Below are 19,178 nucleotides of genomic sequence, written 5' to 3' on the forward strand. Positions count from 1 at the left end.
TCACATGACACATGGGGCCAATCACAGCACCCTGTACCATGTGACCAGCTGGAGCCAATCACAGATCACTATTATATTGAACTTAATACATTCCTGACTGCTCAAAGTAAGCTTTGTATTGCAGAGCAATGGTCTTCATTGCTCCTGCAATGCAAAGTGTAAAAAAAAAAAATATATATATATATATATATATATATACAGTGGGGATCGAACGTTTGGGCACCCCAGCTAAAAATTTGCATTAATGTGCATAAAGAAGCCAAGGAAAGATGGAAAAATCTCCAAAAGGCATCAAATTACAGATTAGACATTCTTATAATATGTCAACAAAAGTTAGATTTTATTTCCATCATTTACACTTTCAAAATAACAGAAAACAAAAAAATGGCGTCTGCAAAAGTTTGGGCACCCTGCAGAGTTAATATCTTGTACTGCCCCCTTTAGCAAGTATCACAGCTTGTAAACGCTTTTTGTAGCCAGCCAAGAGTTTTTCAATTCTTGTTTGAGGTATCTTTGCCCATTTTACCTTACAAAAGTCTTCCAGTTCTTTGAGATTTCTGGGCTGTCTGTCACGCACTGCTCTTTTAAGGTCTATCCATAGATTTTCAATTATGTTGAGGTCAGGAGATTGTGAAGGCCATGGTAAAACCTTCAGTTTACGCCTCTTGATGTAATCCCCCGTGGTTTTCGAGGTGTGTTTAGGATCATTATCCATTTGTAGAAGCCATCCTCTCTTTAACTTCAGCTCTTTCACAGATGGCATCAAATTACCATCCAAAATTTGCTGAAATTTTATTGAATCCATTTTTCCTTCTACTCATGAGATGTTCCCTGTGCCACTGGCTGCAACACAACCCCAAAGCATGATTGATCCAACCCCATGCTTAACAGTTGGACAGAGGTTCTTTTCATTAAATTCTGTGCCCCTTCTTCTCCAAACGTACCTTTGCTCATTCCGGCCAAAAAGTTCAATTTTAACCTCATCGGTCCACAGAACTTGTTTCCAAAATGCATCAGGCTTGTCTATATGTTCATTTGCAAAGTTCAAACGATGATTTTTGTGGTGAGGACGTAGAAGAGGGTTTTCTTCTGATGACTCTTCCATGAAGACCATATTTGTACAAGTATCTCTTTATAGTGGAATAGTGTACCACAACTCCAGTGTCTGCCAGATCTTTCTGGAGGGATCGTGCAGTCAAACGTGGGTTTTGAATTGTTTTTCTCACAATCCTGCGAGCTGTTCTGTCTGATATTTTTCTTGGTCTTCCAGATCTTGCTTTAACTTCCACTGTTCCTGATGACTGCCATTTCTTAATTACATTCCGAATAGAGGATATTGACATCTGAAAACACTTTGCTATCTTCTTATAGCCTTCTCCAGCTTTGTGAGCGTCAACTATTTTCAGTTTCAGTTTTCTAAACAACTTTGAGATTGACATCACCTGGTCTTCCCAGACGATGATTGAGAACAATCCATGACACTGGCAAGTCTCAGCTTTGCAAAGGGGGCAGTGCATGCTATAAATTCTGCAGGGTGCCCAAACTTTTGCAGATGCCATTTTTTTGTTTTCTGTTATTTTGAAAGTGTAAATGATGGAAATAAAATCTAACTTTTGTTGACATATTATAAGAATGTCTAATCTGTAATTTGATGCCTTTTGGAGATTTTTCCATCTTTCCTTGGCTTCTTTATGCACATTAATACAAATTTTTAGCTGGGGTGCCCAAACTTTCGATCCCCACTGTATATCCCTGATCACACCCCTAGAGTAGTAAAATGTTACTACTAAGTATTTAAAAAAAGATAGTAAAAAAATAAAAATAATGTTTAAAAATAATGTTTTGGAAAAAAAAAATGATCTCAATTTTTTTTAAACTACTTGCCGCCCGCCTGGCAACAGTGTGTGGGTGAGCGGTGGCTCTGGGCAAAGCGACGTATTCTTACGTCTCTTTCTATCTCCAGGTGTGTGTGTGTGAGTAAAAGCACTATAGTTTACATGCACGCATTAGATTAGCACATTTAACTCTTTGATTACCCCCTATTAACCCTTTCATCACCCTGTCACCCAGCCAGTGTCATTAGTGAGATGTCAGTATATAGAATTTTTCACTGATCACTGTATTGCCACTGACAACATTAGATAGCATCAGGGTCTGTTAGCGCCCCTGCCAACCAGGGTCAGCTAGCATTAGATTGCCCTCACACTATCGCACTCACGCTATAGGACGATGATCAGAGCCATTACTAGTATAGCACTTGTATAGATCAATATATTAATCACGAACAGAACTATACTAGTGCTTCCTGTGTATAGTGTCCCCAAAAATGCAGTGTTGGCAGGATCAACCCTGTTCCCTGCCAGCACTAGTGTTTAGCCGCTCAGCTGTTTTTCACGGAAGATTTGAATCAGTTGATTGTGAGCCAAAGCAATTTCTACGCACAACAATACATCGCCAACCACCCAAATTCAGCTCTTGCCAGACAATTCGCATGGAAACCTATAATAGTTTCTGAATTTAAAACTTTTTGGGCCTAACCCTCAACATGGGCATTACAAAAACGGTTATATGCGGTCATATTGGTCCACAGACCCGATTCATCATATGCCCATGTTCTCTGCTGTTACATTTATGCCCAACATGGACCAGCAACGTACTGGTGCATTGCTGGACTTTGAGTGGTTATACCAGGATGATGCCTGCAGCTACAGGCATCATCCTGGTATTGTTTTTTTTCAGCTGGCGGTCGGCTTTCATGTAAAAACTATCCTAGCAACTAATTAGCTTTTACAAGCAGCGGGAAGGGACTCTCCCTCCTCTCCTGTCATTTTCCAAGGTTTTCTTGGGCGTTCCCATCCTACAGGGGAACCCAAAAATGCAGCCGGCAGTTCCGCTGGCTGACAGTAGAGCTGATCGGAGACTGGAATGCCTCCAATCATCTCTATGGTCTAAGAGAACGGAAGCTATGAGCATTTCATCATTTCCATTTTGCCGGATATAAACAGCACCATTTTATAATTGGGAAAGAATCTGATCTTGGTGTGATCAGATGCTTTAAGGGCATAGGAGAGATCTAAAGGTACAGTGTAAAAAATTTTTTAAAAAAAGGTAAATAATAAAAAAAACAATTCACCCCCACCCTCATGCTCACGCACAAAGCAAACGAAAAGGGCAGTCCCATGGCGATATGTAAACAGGGATTGCGCCATGCATGTGAGTTATCTCTGCAAATGTCAGATTGAGGACAGTAATTCTAGCACTAGACCTCCTGTGTAAATCTAAAGCGGAGACCTGTAAAGGCTTTTAAAACGTTGCCTATGGATATTACAATATTACGTAATTTGTTGCCATTGGACGGGCGTGTGCAATTTTAAAGCATGTCATGTTTGGTACTCTTACTGAGTGTACCATCATCTTTTATATTTTATCAAACAGTTGGGCAATATATTGTGTTTCTCTGCATTAAAATTTTAAAACATTTATTTTTTCCAAAAAATTGGAGTTTGAAAAATCACTGTGCAAATACTGCGTGCAAAAAAACCAGTTGTTTAAAGTAAACAAAAAGTGTCAGAAAAGGCTTGGTTTTCAAGTGGTTAGAAAAGTGGGAGATAGCTGGCATAAGCTTCTAATTTTGGCCCTGAAATGCCAGGATAGTAGAAGCACCCTCCCCAAATGACCCCTTTTTGGAAAGTAGACACTCCAAGGTATTTGCTAATAGGAATGGTGAGTATTTTGCAGAATTCATTTGTTGCCACAAGTTTTTGGAAAACGAAGAAAGAAAATAAAAAGTATTTTTTCTTTTTTTCAAAACCCTATGACAAAAATGAGATCTGCAAAATACTCACCATGCCTCTTATCAAATTCCTTGGGGTGTCTACTTTCTAAAAAGGGGTCTTTTGGGGGGTGTTTGTACTATCTTGGCATTTTAGGACCTGTGATAAGTTTGTTATGAGGAAATATACACATTTGGTATCCCCACACTCAGGAGAAGTAGCAGAATGTGTTTTGGGGTGTAATTCCACATATACCCATGGCATGCGTGAGGTATATATCATTTAACTGACAACTTTGTGTAAAAAAAAAAAAAATTTGTGGCAAAAAATAAAATGTTTCATGGGCTCAACATGCCTCTTCGCAAATTCCTTGTGGTGTCTACTTTCCAAAAAGGGGTCACTGGGGGAAGGGAAATGCTGTACTTTTTTTAAAACACATATGAAAGCATCACAGTGGTGTAAACTATGCGTTTTGTTTGGCAAATAAATGCAAAAAATCTGTGTCCCAAATGCATGTAAATGCCACCCCATAAAACAGAATCTGAAAAATGCACAGCAGCCACCAATGAATGACAAACACATTGTTAATGCGCATGTGGAACTGTGCACTGGCTTAATCCTTTCGCTGCCAGGTCCATACGCTGTACGGACCTGACAGCAGAGGGTTTTATACATAATCCAGTGGCTGCAGCCACTGGGATCGTGTATAAAACTGACAGGCAGACTCCTGCCTGTCAGGTGGAAGCAGTCAGGCGGCTCCGCTGCCGCTAATTGCTTCCACAGCCCCTGGTGACGGTGCCCCCCCTCTCCACAGGCACTCTTCCGCCATGTATCCAGGCTTCGCTTGCCCATCTGTGGGCCCCAGGAGAGCTGTGGCGGGTGCCGGCAGGTGAAGGGGAGAGAGGAAAGCAGACAAGCATCCGCTCACCTTCTTGGTGTGACCTTGAAGGCGACATCCATGACGTCACTTCCAGATCACAGCTGTCACTTTCCCAGCTAGAATAGCCAAGGAAAGATGTATTGCAATGCAGATTGTATTGCACTACATCTAATGCAGGAGTCTCCAAACTTGCTAAATAAAGGGCCAGTTTACTGTCCTTCAAACTTTAAGGGGGCCAGACCGTGGTCAGTGGGAGAAGAAAATATCCTAACTTGGGAGTAAACAATGCTCCATGATTAGTATTAGGGGGAGTAATAGTGCCCCGTCTTTGGTATTAATGGGAGGAATAGTGCCCCATCATTGGTGTCAGTGGTAGGAATAGTGCAACATCATTGGTGTCAGTGGGAGGCATAGTGCCCTATTTCAGTGTCAGTGGCAGGAACTATATCCCACTGTTGCTAACAGTGGGGCAAATAATGCCCCAAGGGCCAGATAAGAGCAAGCAAATGGCCGCAGTTTTGAGAGCACTGATCTAATGGATCACAGAGGAGACATGTAGGGTCTAAAGAGGGCATAAAGAGAACCTGTCAACAAAAATCATCACATAAGGGATTTTGTGTCCACTATGTGATGAAAAAAATGTATAAATTATAAGTTTTATAATAAAAAAAAAAATGACATCCAAGCACATTGCATCCCCTCCTGAAAAATTCTGAGGCCCCCCCAACCCCACATATACGTACAGTTGTGACCAAAATTATTCAACCCCCACTGAAATTGAGTGTTTTGGCCAGTTTGACATTGCTTTTGATCATTCAGTCATCTTGCTTACATTTACATTAAAGAGGCACTTGTAGGTCAGACAAATATAACATAACAGTTATAATGAAATAACCACAAATGTCTTTTCTGTGCTCACAGCATTATCAGTTTTATTCAACCCCCAAGTGACATTCAATCTTAGTACTTAGTACAGCATCCTTTTACAGTTATAACAGCTTTTAAACGTGAAGCATAGCTTGACACAAGTGTCTTGCAGCGATCTACGGGTATCTTCGCCCATTCTTCATGGGCAAAGGCCTCCAGTTCAGTCACATTCTTAGGCTTGCGCACTGCAACTGCTTTCTTTAAGTCCCACCAGAGGTTCTCAATCGGATTTAAGTCTGGTGACTGCGATGGCCACTCCAAAATGTTCCAGCCTTTCCTCTGCAACCATGCTCTAGTGGACTTGGAGGTATGCTTGGGATCATTGTCCTGTTGAAAGGTCCAACGTCTCCCAAGCCTCAGGTGTGTGACGGACTGCATCACGTTTCCATCCAATATCTCCTGGTACTGAAGAGAATTCATGGTACCTTGCACACGCTGAAGCTTCCCTGTACCTGCAGAAGCAAAACAGCCCCAAAGCATGATTGACCCTCCACCATGCTTCACAGTAGGCAAGGTGTTCTTTTCATCATAGGCCTTGTTCTTCCTCCTCCAAACATAGCGTTGATCCATGGGCCCAAACAGTTCTAATTTTGTTTCATCAGTCCACAGAACACTATCCCACAACTTTTGTGGTTTGTCCACATGGCTTTTGGCATACTGCAGTCGACTCTTCTTATTCTTTGGAGACAGCAAGGGGGTACGCCTGGGAGTTCTGGCACGGAGGCCTTCATTACGCAGTGTGCGTCTTATTGTCTGGGCTGAAACTTCTGTACCCACATCTGACAAATCTTTTCTCAGTTCCTCAGCAGTCACACGGGGACTTCTCTCCACTCTACGCTTCAGGTAGCGCACAGCAGTCGAAGTCAGCATCTTCTTTCTGCCACGACCAGGTAGCGTTTCAACAGTGCCCTTTGCCTTGAATTTGCGAATGATGCTTCCTAAGGTGTCTCTTGGTATGTTTAACATCTTTGCAATCTTCTTATAGCCATTGCCCTTCCTGTGAAGAGAAATCACCTCTTCTCTTGTCTTCCTGGACCATTCTCTTGCCTTCACCATGTTTGTAACCACACCAGTAAATGTCTAGAAGGAGCTGAGTATCACAGTCATTTTAAAGCTGCCTAATTGGTGCTTATTATGCTTGATTGCTGCTCGGTGACATCCACAGGTGTTTTCAATACCTGATGGAAAGCACCTGTATGAACCTCTGTTCTTCAGAGTGGTAGTCTTTAAGGGGTTGAATAATTGTGGCAATGAAGAAACCACATAAGAACCATTTACTACTGTATTACATAAACAATTGATGTCATTTTAGTTGCATTTGGGTAGTTACAACGTCCTTGTAGGATTTGATTCTGAATACAATTCCAAATGTACACTATAGTCCCTAAACCCCTTTACAGCATTGGGGGTTGAATAATTTTGGTCACAACTGTATGTATGACCATAAACGCACACGCCATGTGTGAAAACACTGATTTCGATACACGTGTTACATATCGCCGTGCACTCAGGCATAAGAGCAATAATTCTAGCATTAGACCTCCTCTGATGACCTATAGGGGCTTTTGGAGTGTCGACTATAGAAAATATTAAAGTTTGCCGCAACTTCATAGGCACTCACAAATTTAGGGTCTGGCCGGTTGGGTATCTGTTTGCTTGGCACAACCTCACCTGTTATATTTTACTCAAAATTTGGGTAATTTATTGCATTTGTTTGCCCTACAATTCACATTAGTGTGATTTTTAGTGAAACTTTGCATTTCTTAGACCTTTGCAATAATATCGTATGATATAAAAAATTGCAACTACTACTATTTTATTGTCTAGGGTTTTTGCTTTCAGAAAATATATAATGTTTGGGGGTTTTGCGTGATCTATAGGCCTAAAATGATTTTTTAAACGTGTGCAAAAAACAGCCCAGGAAGCGAAGGGGTTAAACTGTTGGCTATATAAATGCTGTATAATAATAATAAGTGATCTACCTACAACTGTGTAGTGCCAGGGGCTTGCCCAACTAGATACAAATTAGATTTACAGTATATAAGTCTTTTTGGTAGGTTTTTGGTAAATTTGATGGCAAGTAATTATTTTGGTAAAGCTCATGGTACAAATATTGCACAGATTGCAAAAATTGTCAGATTATAGGATGTATGGTGAGATTTAGCTTGAGTGATCATAAACTTGAATTCTGAATTGTATACAGTTCCTTTTAGGCAGCCTTCTGTCCAGCATTTAGCTGCAAAATCCCCCTGCATTGACTGTAATGTCAGGGGGCCTGCAGCATCTAATGCAGCCAAACACTGCAAGTCATGTTCTGTCATTGTGACGCCATGGAAGAGAAGATTTTATGGACTGTTAGTATATACTGAGCTGTTTAGCACTCAGCGGCTTTTAACACCAAATCAGGGGGTGCTCTGTGGACATAAAAAATCACCCCCAAGTTCCCCCCTTTGAAACATACATGAACAAAGTCCTGTTATATTATATGTCAGAGTATGAGTTCTTTTGTCTTTTAATCTTTATTATTTATTATGCTTGAAAGCTATTAATTCCTAGGTCTGGCTTATTGCTGTACACACTGCCTTCAGAGATCCATTACTTAGCTAGATTTGTGCACTGCAGTGATAACCTTCATAAATCACAGATTCTGCAAAGATTTACACTTCAGTAGGCGGTAAATATATGCTAGAATAAAACTCTTACAAGTCAATCTATCTGGTCAGATATTGCAAAAGAACTTATTCAGAATTATTAGTCATACTTTTTCAAAGATGTGTTCAAATTTTAAGTGTCAGTGGCAATGACTTTGTCAGGTTTAATAGGGTATGTACCTTTTTATAGCCATCTTCCCACACAGTTGTTTTTTTAAAAGCGTATCTAAACCTAGGGAAAAAAATTGAAGTTATTGCAACTTATCAATACATAGATTTGGTAGCTGCATTTGTTTTTTTTTAAGGCTTTTGTTTATTTATTCCCAAGAATAACACACTTTCTTTATCATGCATCATGTGACACAGAGCAGGTTATTCATCACTATGTGGGTTATAGGCCATCTAAAGTTAATGGACACTGGCCGACTAATCAGAGAGGAGGTCCTCCCCTATATAACCCCTCCTAGACAGGAAGTACCTCAGTTTGTTTGCCAGTGTCTGTAGGGTGGATGATCACTGAAAGTGGTGCTGTGCTCTTAAAGCATACCTGAAAGTTCAGAATGGTTCCATTAGAGAATCGGGGACTTTAATCGGATCCATTTGGAAGGCTATGAGTTAAAATGGATGGTACCCGAGCCTCGCTGGATAAGAAGAAGAATCCTCAAGGTTTTGCCTGTAATGCAGCCTTACGGCGCTGGACCTCATGCAGGTGGAACCCTGTGTAGTTTTAAATCTGACCAAGATGCTTCTAGCGGGGTGCTATACGAGTCTAAGGCAGTGACCGCTCAGCATGGGGACTTAGTCCTTGAAGGTTTGTATGACAATGCCCACCGTGATGGGTGAAGGTTGGTGCCTTATGGAAGTCAGGGACCTGCGGCGAGACTGGTAAGATATCTCCTTTTTATCTCTGTAAAGAGAAACAAACAAAGCTCCAAACTGGAGGGATAAAGAAGATGTGTTGTGACTGTAAGTTTCCACCTGTGGAAGTGCTCACTGTTGTTCCCGAGATGATGCGTTCTCTTTTTGTTTTCGGCCACTACACGGAGTGCGGCCTAAAATGGAAGTCAGCCATATTTTGTTTATCTGGAGGCCAGGACACACGTGGGCTGCTGAGAAATGTCTTGTGGCCGGGACACAGAGTGGGCTATTCTGTAGGGGCACGTGAGTACTTCCCGGAAGGGGAGCATGGACCAGTCAGTCAGGAGCCGTCCTAGGTGGCTCATAAGGCAGCATTTGCATTGAGTGTTTTTACTTCAGTAGACTACTTTCATAGCTGTATCATTGTGATCTGTGTTACTAGTGGAGATGCGCTATCTGAAGTGATGTCTTCCAGAAAGCAGAGTGAGGGAGATGCAGCAGGAAAGGGCACTAATGTACCAGCACCAGGTCCTGAGGAACGTAGCTGAAGGTCTGCTGTAATATCCTTTCCTGACAGGCGAGAAGCGACTAGGCAGTCTGAGCAGCTGCGTCTATCTGATATAGTGGCTACTACTGGAGCTTCTGCCTCAGTATGTGTAACCAAGGATGATCTTGCTTCAGCCTTAGCGGGTTTAGAAGATAAGATTGCTGGGATGATTGAATCAGGGAACAAAGAAGTGGGATAGATCCTCGTCACTAGAACCACCAATCCTGGAGCAGGAATCGGTGGAGCCTGAGGATGAAGAAGAGCTGGAGGAAGGTCAGGCAGTAGAATTTGTCTGAGGAGTCACAGCCTGTGGAGAAGCAGGCAGTCTCTGCCTCCCAGTCTCAGAGATTTTTAGTCCAAGACCACACTGATATGGCATGGTCTGGATTCAGGCTACCTCCGATAGAGACCTTTGAGGTTACCTATTCTTTCCTGGGCTTTTTGAAGCCTTCACAGAGTACTCAGGCCTTTCTGATGCAACCTCTTATGGAGCAAATGTATGTATGCTGAATGGGACCACTCAGACAGGGTTTTTGTTCCACCAAAGAGATTTTCTATGTTGTACCCTGTGGAACAAAAGTTTGTTAGGAAATGGGGGTTGCCTGTAGTGGATGCAGCTGTTTCATCCCTGAATAAATCTTTAACTTGTTCTGTGGAGAATGTGCAGGTTTTCAAGGACCCAACGGATAAGAAGCTGGAGTCTCTCCTTAAGGCCTCCTTCTCCCTGGCAGGTTCTACCACACAGCCAGCTGTAGCAGCTATTGGCATTTGCCAGAATCTTTCAGATTGTGTCAACCATGGATTTGAAGACCATCATTGCAGGGGGAATGCTCGGCCGAGGATTTGGAGGATATTCTCCGTGCTTTGCGTTTCGCGGTTGATGCTTTTAAGGATTCAATTCGGCAAATTTCTCGCTTGGCTCTCTTTTCAGTGCACATGCGCAGGGTTTTGTGGCTGAAGAGTTGGTCAGCAGAACTGCCATGCTAAAAATTGTTGGCAAGTGTTCTCTTTCATGGGGAACGGCTGTTTGGGGAAGATTTGGACAAATATATCCAAAAGATTTCAAGGAGTAAAAGTACTTTTCTACACTCTAAAAGGAAATCCAAACGCTCTTCTTTTAAGGTGACAGGGGCATCGGTTACTGGGCCCTCCTCTACCAGGCAGTCTTTCCCCACACACAGGTCTCAGCTTCTAGGGGTAGATCTCAGAATCAAAACCCAAGGAGACCCTGAGTTTAAAAGTCGTCTAAGGCAGATCCAAAGTCTGCCTCCTTATGTAGGGGTGCCCCCACATCAAGAGGTGGTGCGTATGGCTCCTCCTGTCAGGTTGCCTTTGTGTCCTTGGGACCTGAACTTGGTTTTGGAAGTTTTGCAAAAGCCACCATTTAAACCTATTGGAGAGATTCCACTGGTCCTGTTGACTCGAAAGGTGCCATTCCTAATGTATGGCCCGCTTTAGGCACAATTTAACACAAAGCAGAGAATGTTCGATGGAATGCAGAGGTTAATAAAATTCTCTCTAGCAGAGTCTTCAAAAGACTTTTAAAAGGTCCTGTTGTAAATTCTCTGGATGTAAAACAGGCTGGAATCTACGTTAAAGCTGGCCATAGATGGGTAGAATTTTGAATGTAAATTCTTAGGAAAAGAATGTTCTAAGCAAGTTTGTTCATTTTTTTTTCCCAGTTGTTAGCTGGGTCCTGTCAATGTTCACTTTTGCCATCAGTGACGAGAAAATTTGTAGACACAGGATGGAAAATGTTTCTCAAACAAATGAATTTCTAACAGTGTATGTACAGCAGTTTTCATCGGGTAATGTACATTCATGCTAAAATTGAATGTTAAAAGCAAATTAAATCTTTTGAACAACATTTAAATTTCCTGTGTATTTTTCGTTCAAAATTCTACCCACCTATGGCCAGCTTACGAGCATATGCCACTAACTGCTGTCAAATTGATGGAAAGTAGAAAAAAATGAAAAGACCCCACACATGTGTGCGCACGCACAGACACACACACACGTTTGCAAATGTCTATTGTTCAACACAGTTTTGGCTATAATACCTTAGATTGGTTTTACAATCACACACTTTTAAAACAAGATATATTTGATATTTATTACTAGATCTGATAACTTGAAGCTTGCACTGCACTTTTTCTGGCAGTATGTAGTTTACATGGCACTTTATGGTAATATGCAACTTGCAAATTGCTCTCTCTGGCAATGAGCAACTTGTATATCATATTCTCTGGCAATGTGCAACTTGAATGACAATTGATCTAGCAATGTGCAACTTGAATGGCAGTTGATCTAGCAATGTGCAACATGAATGGCAATTGATCCAGTAATGTGCAACTTCAATGGCAGTTGACCTGACAATGTGCAGTTTGAATGGCAGTCCATCTGGCAATGCTCAACTCTCAGAGCAGTTCTTCTGGCTGCATGCCAGTAGTCTAGTTATGTGCAGAACTTCTTTTTGTATGTTGTGAGCTCTTTCGGGCAAACTTTCCATTTCAAAGTGTTTCTTCTTTTAATGTACTGTATGTTATAAATGTATCATTACATCTTGCAGTTCTAGTATGTGCACATTTTGTACAGGGCTGCAGGGACCAACTGTTGCTTTTTCTGTCTACACATTTTTTTTCACATCTTGTTTTATATGTTAGCCAGCAGAGGGCGACTAGATTGTCTCTCTGAAACATCTCAAGACCTTTTCCTGTCTCCAGGTTACTTAGGATAATACAATACGTCCGTGACTGTTTTTCAGGTTTTCTGCCACATCAACTTTCATGTTTGCATCAGAAGGTAGCAACATAAACAATAAAAACAAATCTCAGCAACTGGCAGTCTTTTTGGCTGAGAAGGTGTTAAAGAGATTAGTGGCAATCCTTTCTATAGCTGTAGAGTACATGAAATCCCAGGTTTTAGTTCTGAATTGGAAAGAGCAGGGACTTTTGGGGTGAAATTACTAAATTATAAGCTTTGTTCTGCATCCAAACACTTAATCAGAAGCTTTTGAGTCATGAGTTAGGAAATCCAAAAATTCCTTCAAGCCAAGGAACCTTTGATCGGGAAACAGTTTTGTTGCAGAACTGCCCGGCATTCACAGTTGAAATAAGACCGTTTCATTATTTTATCTAACAATCACATACTGTAAATGAGAACAGACTGTTGAGGTTTACAGTGTACAGGTGGATTACAGTGGTCAGCCAAGGACTACTGTTGTGGAGCTGTTCAGAGGAATCAACAGAAAGTTTTATGTGATACTATGTTAAAGTAAATCTATACTAATCATTTAAGTTCCGCTTTATGTAATCCCTCCCTCCTCTTTCACATTTGAAAAATTTTTTGGGATGGAGTGTGTACCTAGTTTTGATAGGTACCCTCTGCCACTTCAGCCCCCTCTTTCTTTTTGATTGCAGCCTTCTGAGACACGTCATAGGGGGAGGGAACCATTGCAGACAGGCACAGCGCTGGACTGAATGAGAACTCGGGTAAGTATGGGTGAGGGGAGGAATACTATTACCTAAACTTTTTTACCTTAATGCAAGGATGAATGATAGTATTATTGTTCTACCGCTCAGTGTCTGCCACCCCTCTCTGCCAATCCCTCCATTGGCTTCCGATTGCCCAGCAAATTAAATCCAAAATACTAATAACAGCATACAAAGCCATCCACAATTCTGCCCTCCGCTACATCACTAACCTAGTCTTCAAATATCACCCAAACCATGCACTCTGCTCATCCTAAGACCTCCTGCTCTCAATCTCTCTTGTCTTCTCTTCCCATGCTTGTCTCCAGGATTTCTCCAGAGCCTCTCCTTTCCTCTGGAACTCCCTACCTTTAGGCAAATCCTGAAAACTCATCTTTTTAGGGTAGCCTATCATGCCTCCACTAACTGAACTTTAATCTCTTCCATCATGCTCAGTGTGTATGGACACACAGAGCCAACTCAGGAGTACCACCATAGCAAGCAGCAACACCATTGCACAGAGCAGGTAAGTATGACATGTCTACAATCATTTTTAAATAGAACTATAGGCAAAATTTCTTTTTTGTTTTTCATTTTGGATAGGTCAAGGGAGGGTTATAACCCCTGTCAGTTTATTTTTGTCATCTGTGTCCCATTGGAAAGATTTATCTTCAGTTCCTGTCCCATATTCAAAACAGGAAGTGAGAGAAAATCCCTGCAAATTAAGGGAATTCCTTGGGGACCCCCAGGTCACCAGAACTAGTGTCCCCATTGGAAGATTTCCCCTCTATTACTTTTCCGGAGACAAGCCAAAATTTGGGTCTTCTTTTACTTTCAATGATAATGGTAAACAGGACAAACCAAGAGGGTGAATCACTCTTAATGGGGGCACAGACAGCAATAAAAACTGATGGGTGTTCTAATCCCTCTCCACTCTATCACATTGTTGAACCTGGGAGTTATCAATCTCGTTTCTCGAACCTAAAATTTCAAGGTTTTTGTTCAAACCTGTTTTCAGTTCTAAAACCTGAAGGAGGCATTCCTCCTATCTTGCAATTAAAAGCCTTCCATGCCTTTGCACCTCCTCAAAAGTTTGGATGGAATCCATTTGACCACTTGTTGCTTCCCTTTTTAACAGAGACTTCTTAGTATCCATCAGCATAAAGGATGAATATTAACACATTCCCATCTCAAACCTCAGCAATTTCTTCGCTTTGCCACATTAACAACCACTATTGGTTTGTGGTCTTTCCCTTTTGGCCTTGTTTCTGTTCTGATAGCATTCACAAAGATCCTCACACCAGTTTCTGGGTCTTCTGGACATTCCAGTATTTGCATATTGGAATTCTGCTTCTGTCACATCATTTTAGTGTTCTTGGGTCTTTTCCTGGATGCCTTTAAGGGCAAGGTCCTCAGTCCTGTGTCTCAGGTTTGAAAGGTGGAGATCTGGTCTTCTGAGCTCACTTTTTCTAAGTTTTACAAGGTCAATTGTGTCTGAATCTGTTCTGTTGCCCCTGATCTCCCTTCATTTGGATGGGCTGGTTCACCTGCGTTTGTTTTTCTGTTCCCGCCCCTCTGTTTGAACCACTTTCGATCATCCCTAGGTTACGTAATTACCATCAAGCTGTGTCCCTCAATGGGTGATAGTAAAAATTGATTTTTGTACTTAAATCCTTTTCTCAGTGCCCCTTGAAGCTAACATTTCCATCCCCTCAAATTTCATCATTCTGTATTTGGACTGATTGCTAATACTGAGCAGGTAGGAGGGGATGTAGCCTCTATGGTGGCTAATCTTCAGTTTTCTATGTTCCTACCATCTATTTTTCCTGTAGGCATAATTCTAGGTTGCTTAATTACCATCCAGCTGTGTCCTTAAAAGAGAAGTATGGACTTTAGAAAAAACAAATGTATACTCAGGTGGAGGATGTAGCATAGACCTGATGCTGTAGCATAGATCCAATGCTACATCTGTCTTCACCGGCTCTACAGTGAGAATTAAGCGATCAAATGCTGCCGGTTGCTTAGTTCTCCCCTCCATGACTGTCAGTCACTGGCTCTCTGCTCTTGTCCCTCCAGCACTCACTGGAGTGGTGTGGATGGTAGGGGCTGGCTCAGGTCCTCAGCAGATTGCTGAGAGGCTAAACCAGGTGCTGGTCCAGTCTTTTGGGTGGGTCCCGATCATATGGTCAGGATCTTTTCAGAGCCTAGACCAGCTCTATGAAGTTAGCCAGCAGCGGATTTTAGCTTGCTGTCGGCTGAAAACAGGCCACAGGAGTGCAAAAACAAACTGTACTCTTGTGATCCAAAGAAGTACAGCCAAGAAAGCTTTGACTATACGTCTACTTTGAAGGGGCTCAGAGACACCAGTTTGCATCACCCGTGATCTTGTCTATACTAGAACCTGGACTAGATAACCTATTGGCGAATTCATGTAAGGAGAAGGGTAGGGAAGGTTTATAAATAAGAAATGAAAGTGGGGACATTTTCATTCGAAGTGAGAATTCATCATATGCAATAACCCATCTGCAAAACTTTTTGCATGAAAATAAAGCTGTACTAAGGAAAATATCCAGGCTGCCGTTGCTGACCTCTCTGGAAATACTAGCTGCCTGGCTGTCAGTATACTCTAAGTCACTGACCCAAAAATAGGAGCCCCTATATTTATCTCATGACAGGTCTCCATTGAAGATTTCTAGGTGCAGTGTATGCTGTTTTAGTTGAGCTAAGGAGTTAGTACAATGTCACTAAACATCAAGAGCAGTTGTCACTGTTATAATTGCACTGCACCTTGGAGCAAGTAAATATTGGAGTGGAATGGATTCTACTGCTGGGGCTTCGTGAGTGTGAGCTCCTAACTTGCATAGAGGCTTTGTGATACTTCAAAGACCTTCAGATAAAAGAGTTGGTCTCCAAAGCTGACATCTCCTCTGCAGTGTTGTATCTCCATTGGCCGTGTTCCATCATACTCCCCAAGCTTTCACTAGGAGTTTCCTGGCAGTAGTTCACAGCTCATTTACTGACACTTCACCTTGGTTGTCTTATTATCATCTTTGACTTTTTTTTTAAGCCTTAAAAATGATTTATGGAGTCGTCTAATCTAAAACGAACCTCCCTGCCTAAAAATAAATGTACTTTCTGGTCATTCAGCAGTTAATGAGCTGGTACTACAAATTCCCACAGGCTTTAGTGAGTGTGCTCTGATCCATTTGTTTTAGACCCCTGTGTATGGAGGGCGGCAGTTGCCGCTTACTATGTGTAAAAGAATAATATGCAGGTGCCATCATTAGTTATATTGTTGCTTTTGCTTTAAAAAGAAAAAAACATCTGTTTGTTCATCTTGTTTTGAAAAACATGGCCTGGAGCAACTTGTAGCTATATCAGCCTTGGTATCTAAGGCCCAGTATGATCATTTATGATTGCAAAACCCTTGATTGCCTTACAATACTTTCTTACCTTGCCGATGTTCTGTTATCACAATGACCCTTGTAACATTCACATGGGAGTTTCTTTTTTTTGGGGGGGGATTAAAACCCTAGGGTTGAGCTGTGGTTTTACCACCCCCAACTGCTACCCCTTTTAGCTGCAGAGGCAGTGGCTGGGTGTGCACATGGCACTGCTCTGCCCGCAACCACATGCATTGCACGTGGCTGCGATGTACTAGTGCACGGTTAAAGCAGTTGGTGATATGGTGATACAGTTCTTCTTCACTGCATGTCAAATACTGTCTGAAGAGCGATATGGACGCAGATCTCTCAATGCGGAGCCACAGGGGTATTGGTTTCAACAATAAGGCAGTACAGCCAGCCCTCCTGCTTCCAGGTGCCCAAGCCCCTCTGTTGAACTGATGGGGCCTGGGCCCCTGTATAGGAGGGCTGGCTGTACTACCTTATTGGCAGCCCTGGACCTAAGTGAGGTTACAATTATTATTATTATTCAGGATTTATATAGCGTCAACAGTTTGCTCAGCGCTTTACAATATAACGGGAGACAATACAGCAACAATACAGTTCAAGGGCCCTGCTCCTTGGAGCTTACAATCTAAGAGGTTACAATGAGTATAATGTAGGTGTCATCTCACCCTGATTGAGCAATGGCAAAATTAAGCGTATTTCCACTTTTGCAGTCAAATTTGCGAAAACAATGTTTATTATCCGTTCCCATTGACACAGCGTACCTAGAAAAAAAACTTTTTTTTTTTAATTCTTACTTTTTAGATGTTTCTTTGGAGCAATCCATTGGGCACTACTCTGAACTATTTTGTAGAGAGTCTGTCCCTAGACAAAGACTGTGGACACACTGGGGTTTATTTACTAAAGCTGGAGAGTCCAAAATCAGACTCCCTTCTGGATAGAAACCAATCAGCTTCCAGGTTTCATTGCCAAAGCTTCATTGAACAAGCTGAGGTTAGAAGCTGATTGGTTTCTATGCAGAAGGGAGTCTGATTTTGGACTCTCCAGCTTTAGTAAATAAACCCCACTGGGTTTCCCCCCATTAACATAAACTGCAGGGACCAAACCCTGAGATCTTTAACCCTCACAGACTGTGTTCAGATCTAGTTTGCAGCTGATAATGAAATCTGCCAGCACAGTACAGGCAAGGTTGATTATGTTAAACATTCACTCCCTAGCCTCCCTAGCAGAGGAAAGCTTTAGTTTTGGAGTTTTCAGAACAGAGTAAGTAAAATGTAAGTAGCAATTTCGAAAAATCTATGCTATGTGAATGAGAACATTAGAGTAACAAATATAAAATCTATACCATAACCTAAATCCCAATTTGGCTGTACAAGTGGAAGTACACTAAGCTTTTCAAAATTCAATGTCCATTGTTCTTCCCACTTTTAAGGCCCTAGAAAGGAAGGGTCTCCTCTACTCCCTTTGCTAGCATATGAACTCATCCTGTTTCTTGAAAAAGGACATTCTGAAATGAACATGCTTAGCAAAAAGTAATGTTCATATATCAATGCAATCAGAAAGAATTCAATACATACATACTTTTGTTTGGTGCCCCACTCATATGAGCTTTTGCAGCAAATAGATATGAAAAAATATTAAAAAAGCAAATATTGATCCTTTTTTTATGTAAATCATTTGTTTACATTTTTTTTTTTACAAACAGCTTTGCGATTCGGACAAGCTATGGGAGCACATTGTGGAAAGGTCTTGTGATACCGTCACCCCAGAGATGAGAGCTTTAGCCCAAAATATTGGCTGGAAGCAGTTCTTCTTCACCAATAAGCTGCAGCTGCAGCTCCAGCTCCGGAGATGGAGGGAGAAACAGGAAAAGAGTCAAGATATCATCCTGGAATGACATCAAGTGCTGAATAATCAAATACAATGGAGGTCACATCTCCTCATTACTTCTGATAGAGGAACATGTTTGAAAGAAGAACTGTCTGTGTTGCCCATAGCACACAGTGTCTATATTTTTAAGTTTCTGGTGCATAAAAAAATGTGATCAGTTGCTAAGGGGAACTTAGACAGGCCTTCCACATAGGAAGGAGGCTATAGAGTTCCTTCATGTTATGTATGCTTGGCAGATGCTGATTTATTCTGTGAAATATTTGTGCCTTAAATACAACGCCAAAATTATTTTCTGTGTAAGATTTATTAGTTTTTTTACATTACTTTTGTACCTGAAGCATCAGTGAAATTAAAAGCTAAAAGATAGTTACATTTGAGTGTCTTTATTTGGATGTGTATAGGAATGCACACTAGTTAAATCATTTTTGAACAGGTTTGTTTAATAATATTTGGTTATGGATGGACACTGGTGGGTTGAATTACTCACTGCCTTCTCGTGGTCTAGGCACACCCATGCAAAGCTCTTGCTGCTGGGGTTTGCAGCTGTCCTCCTCCATGTGGTAAGCTGTAGGAATGTGTCATAGTTCGATCATTTATTATAAAGTGCCATAACTAGAACTGAACCAGAAGTGAAAAGAGGCAAACTGCTATAAGATTCTGCTTGAATGTTAGTCCAACCAACCTTTTCACTACCTACTATCTTCTGGTCTTTTTTTCCCTTTACGCATCCTCAAACCCTTCAACAGACTGTAGCCTTCTACAACTGGAAAGT

At 41.5% G+C, this 19,178-nt stretch overlaps 1 protein-coding gene across 1 annotated transcript in view; it reads left to right on the forward strand.

Moving 5' to 3' along the window:
* FBXO36 (F-box protein 36) overlaps positions 1-18,772 on the forward strand; it is a 64,302-nt gene extending 45,530 nt beyond the window's left edge. The window contains exon 4 of the mRNA XM_089683506.1: positions 18,222-18,772. Within this exon, the coding sequence (XP_089539632.1) occupies positions 18,222-18,413 (192 nt within the window). The 3' untranslated portion in view covers positions 18,414-18,772. The remainder of the gene's footprint in view (positions 1-18,221) is intronic.
* The last annotated feature ends 406 nt before the right edge of the window (positions 18,773-19,178 follow it).

This window comes from Staurois parvus, unplaced genomic scaffold (genome assembly GCF_062004578.1).
Source record: "Staurois parvus isolate SC_StPar_1 unplaced genomic scaffold, SC_StPar_1.0 ptg000312l, whole genome shotgun sequence".
Lineage (NCBI taxonomy): Eukaryota > Metazoa > Chordata > Amphibia > Anura > Ranidae > Staurois > Staurois parvus.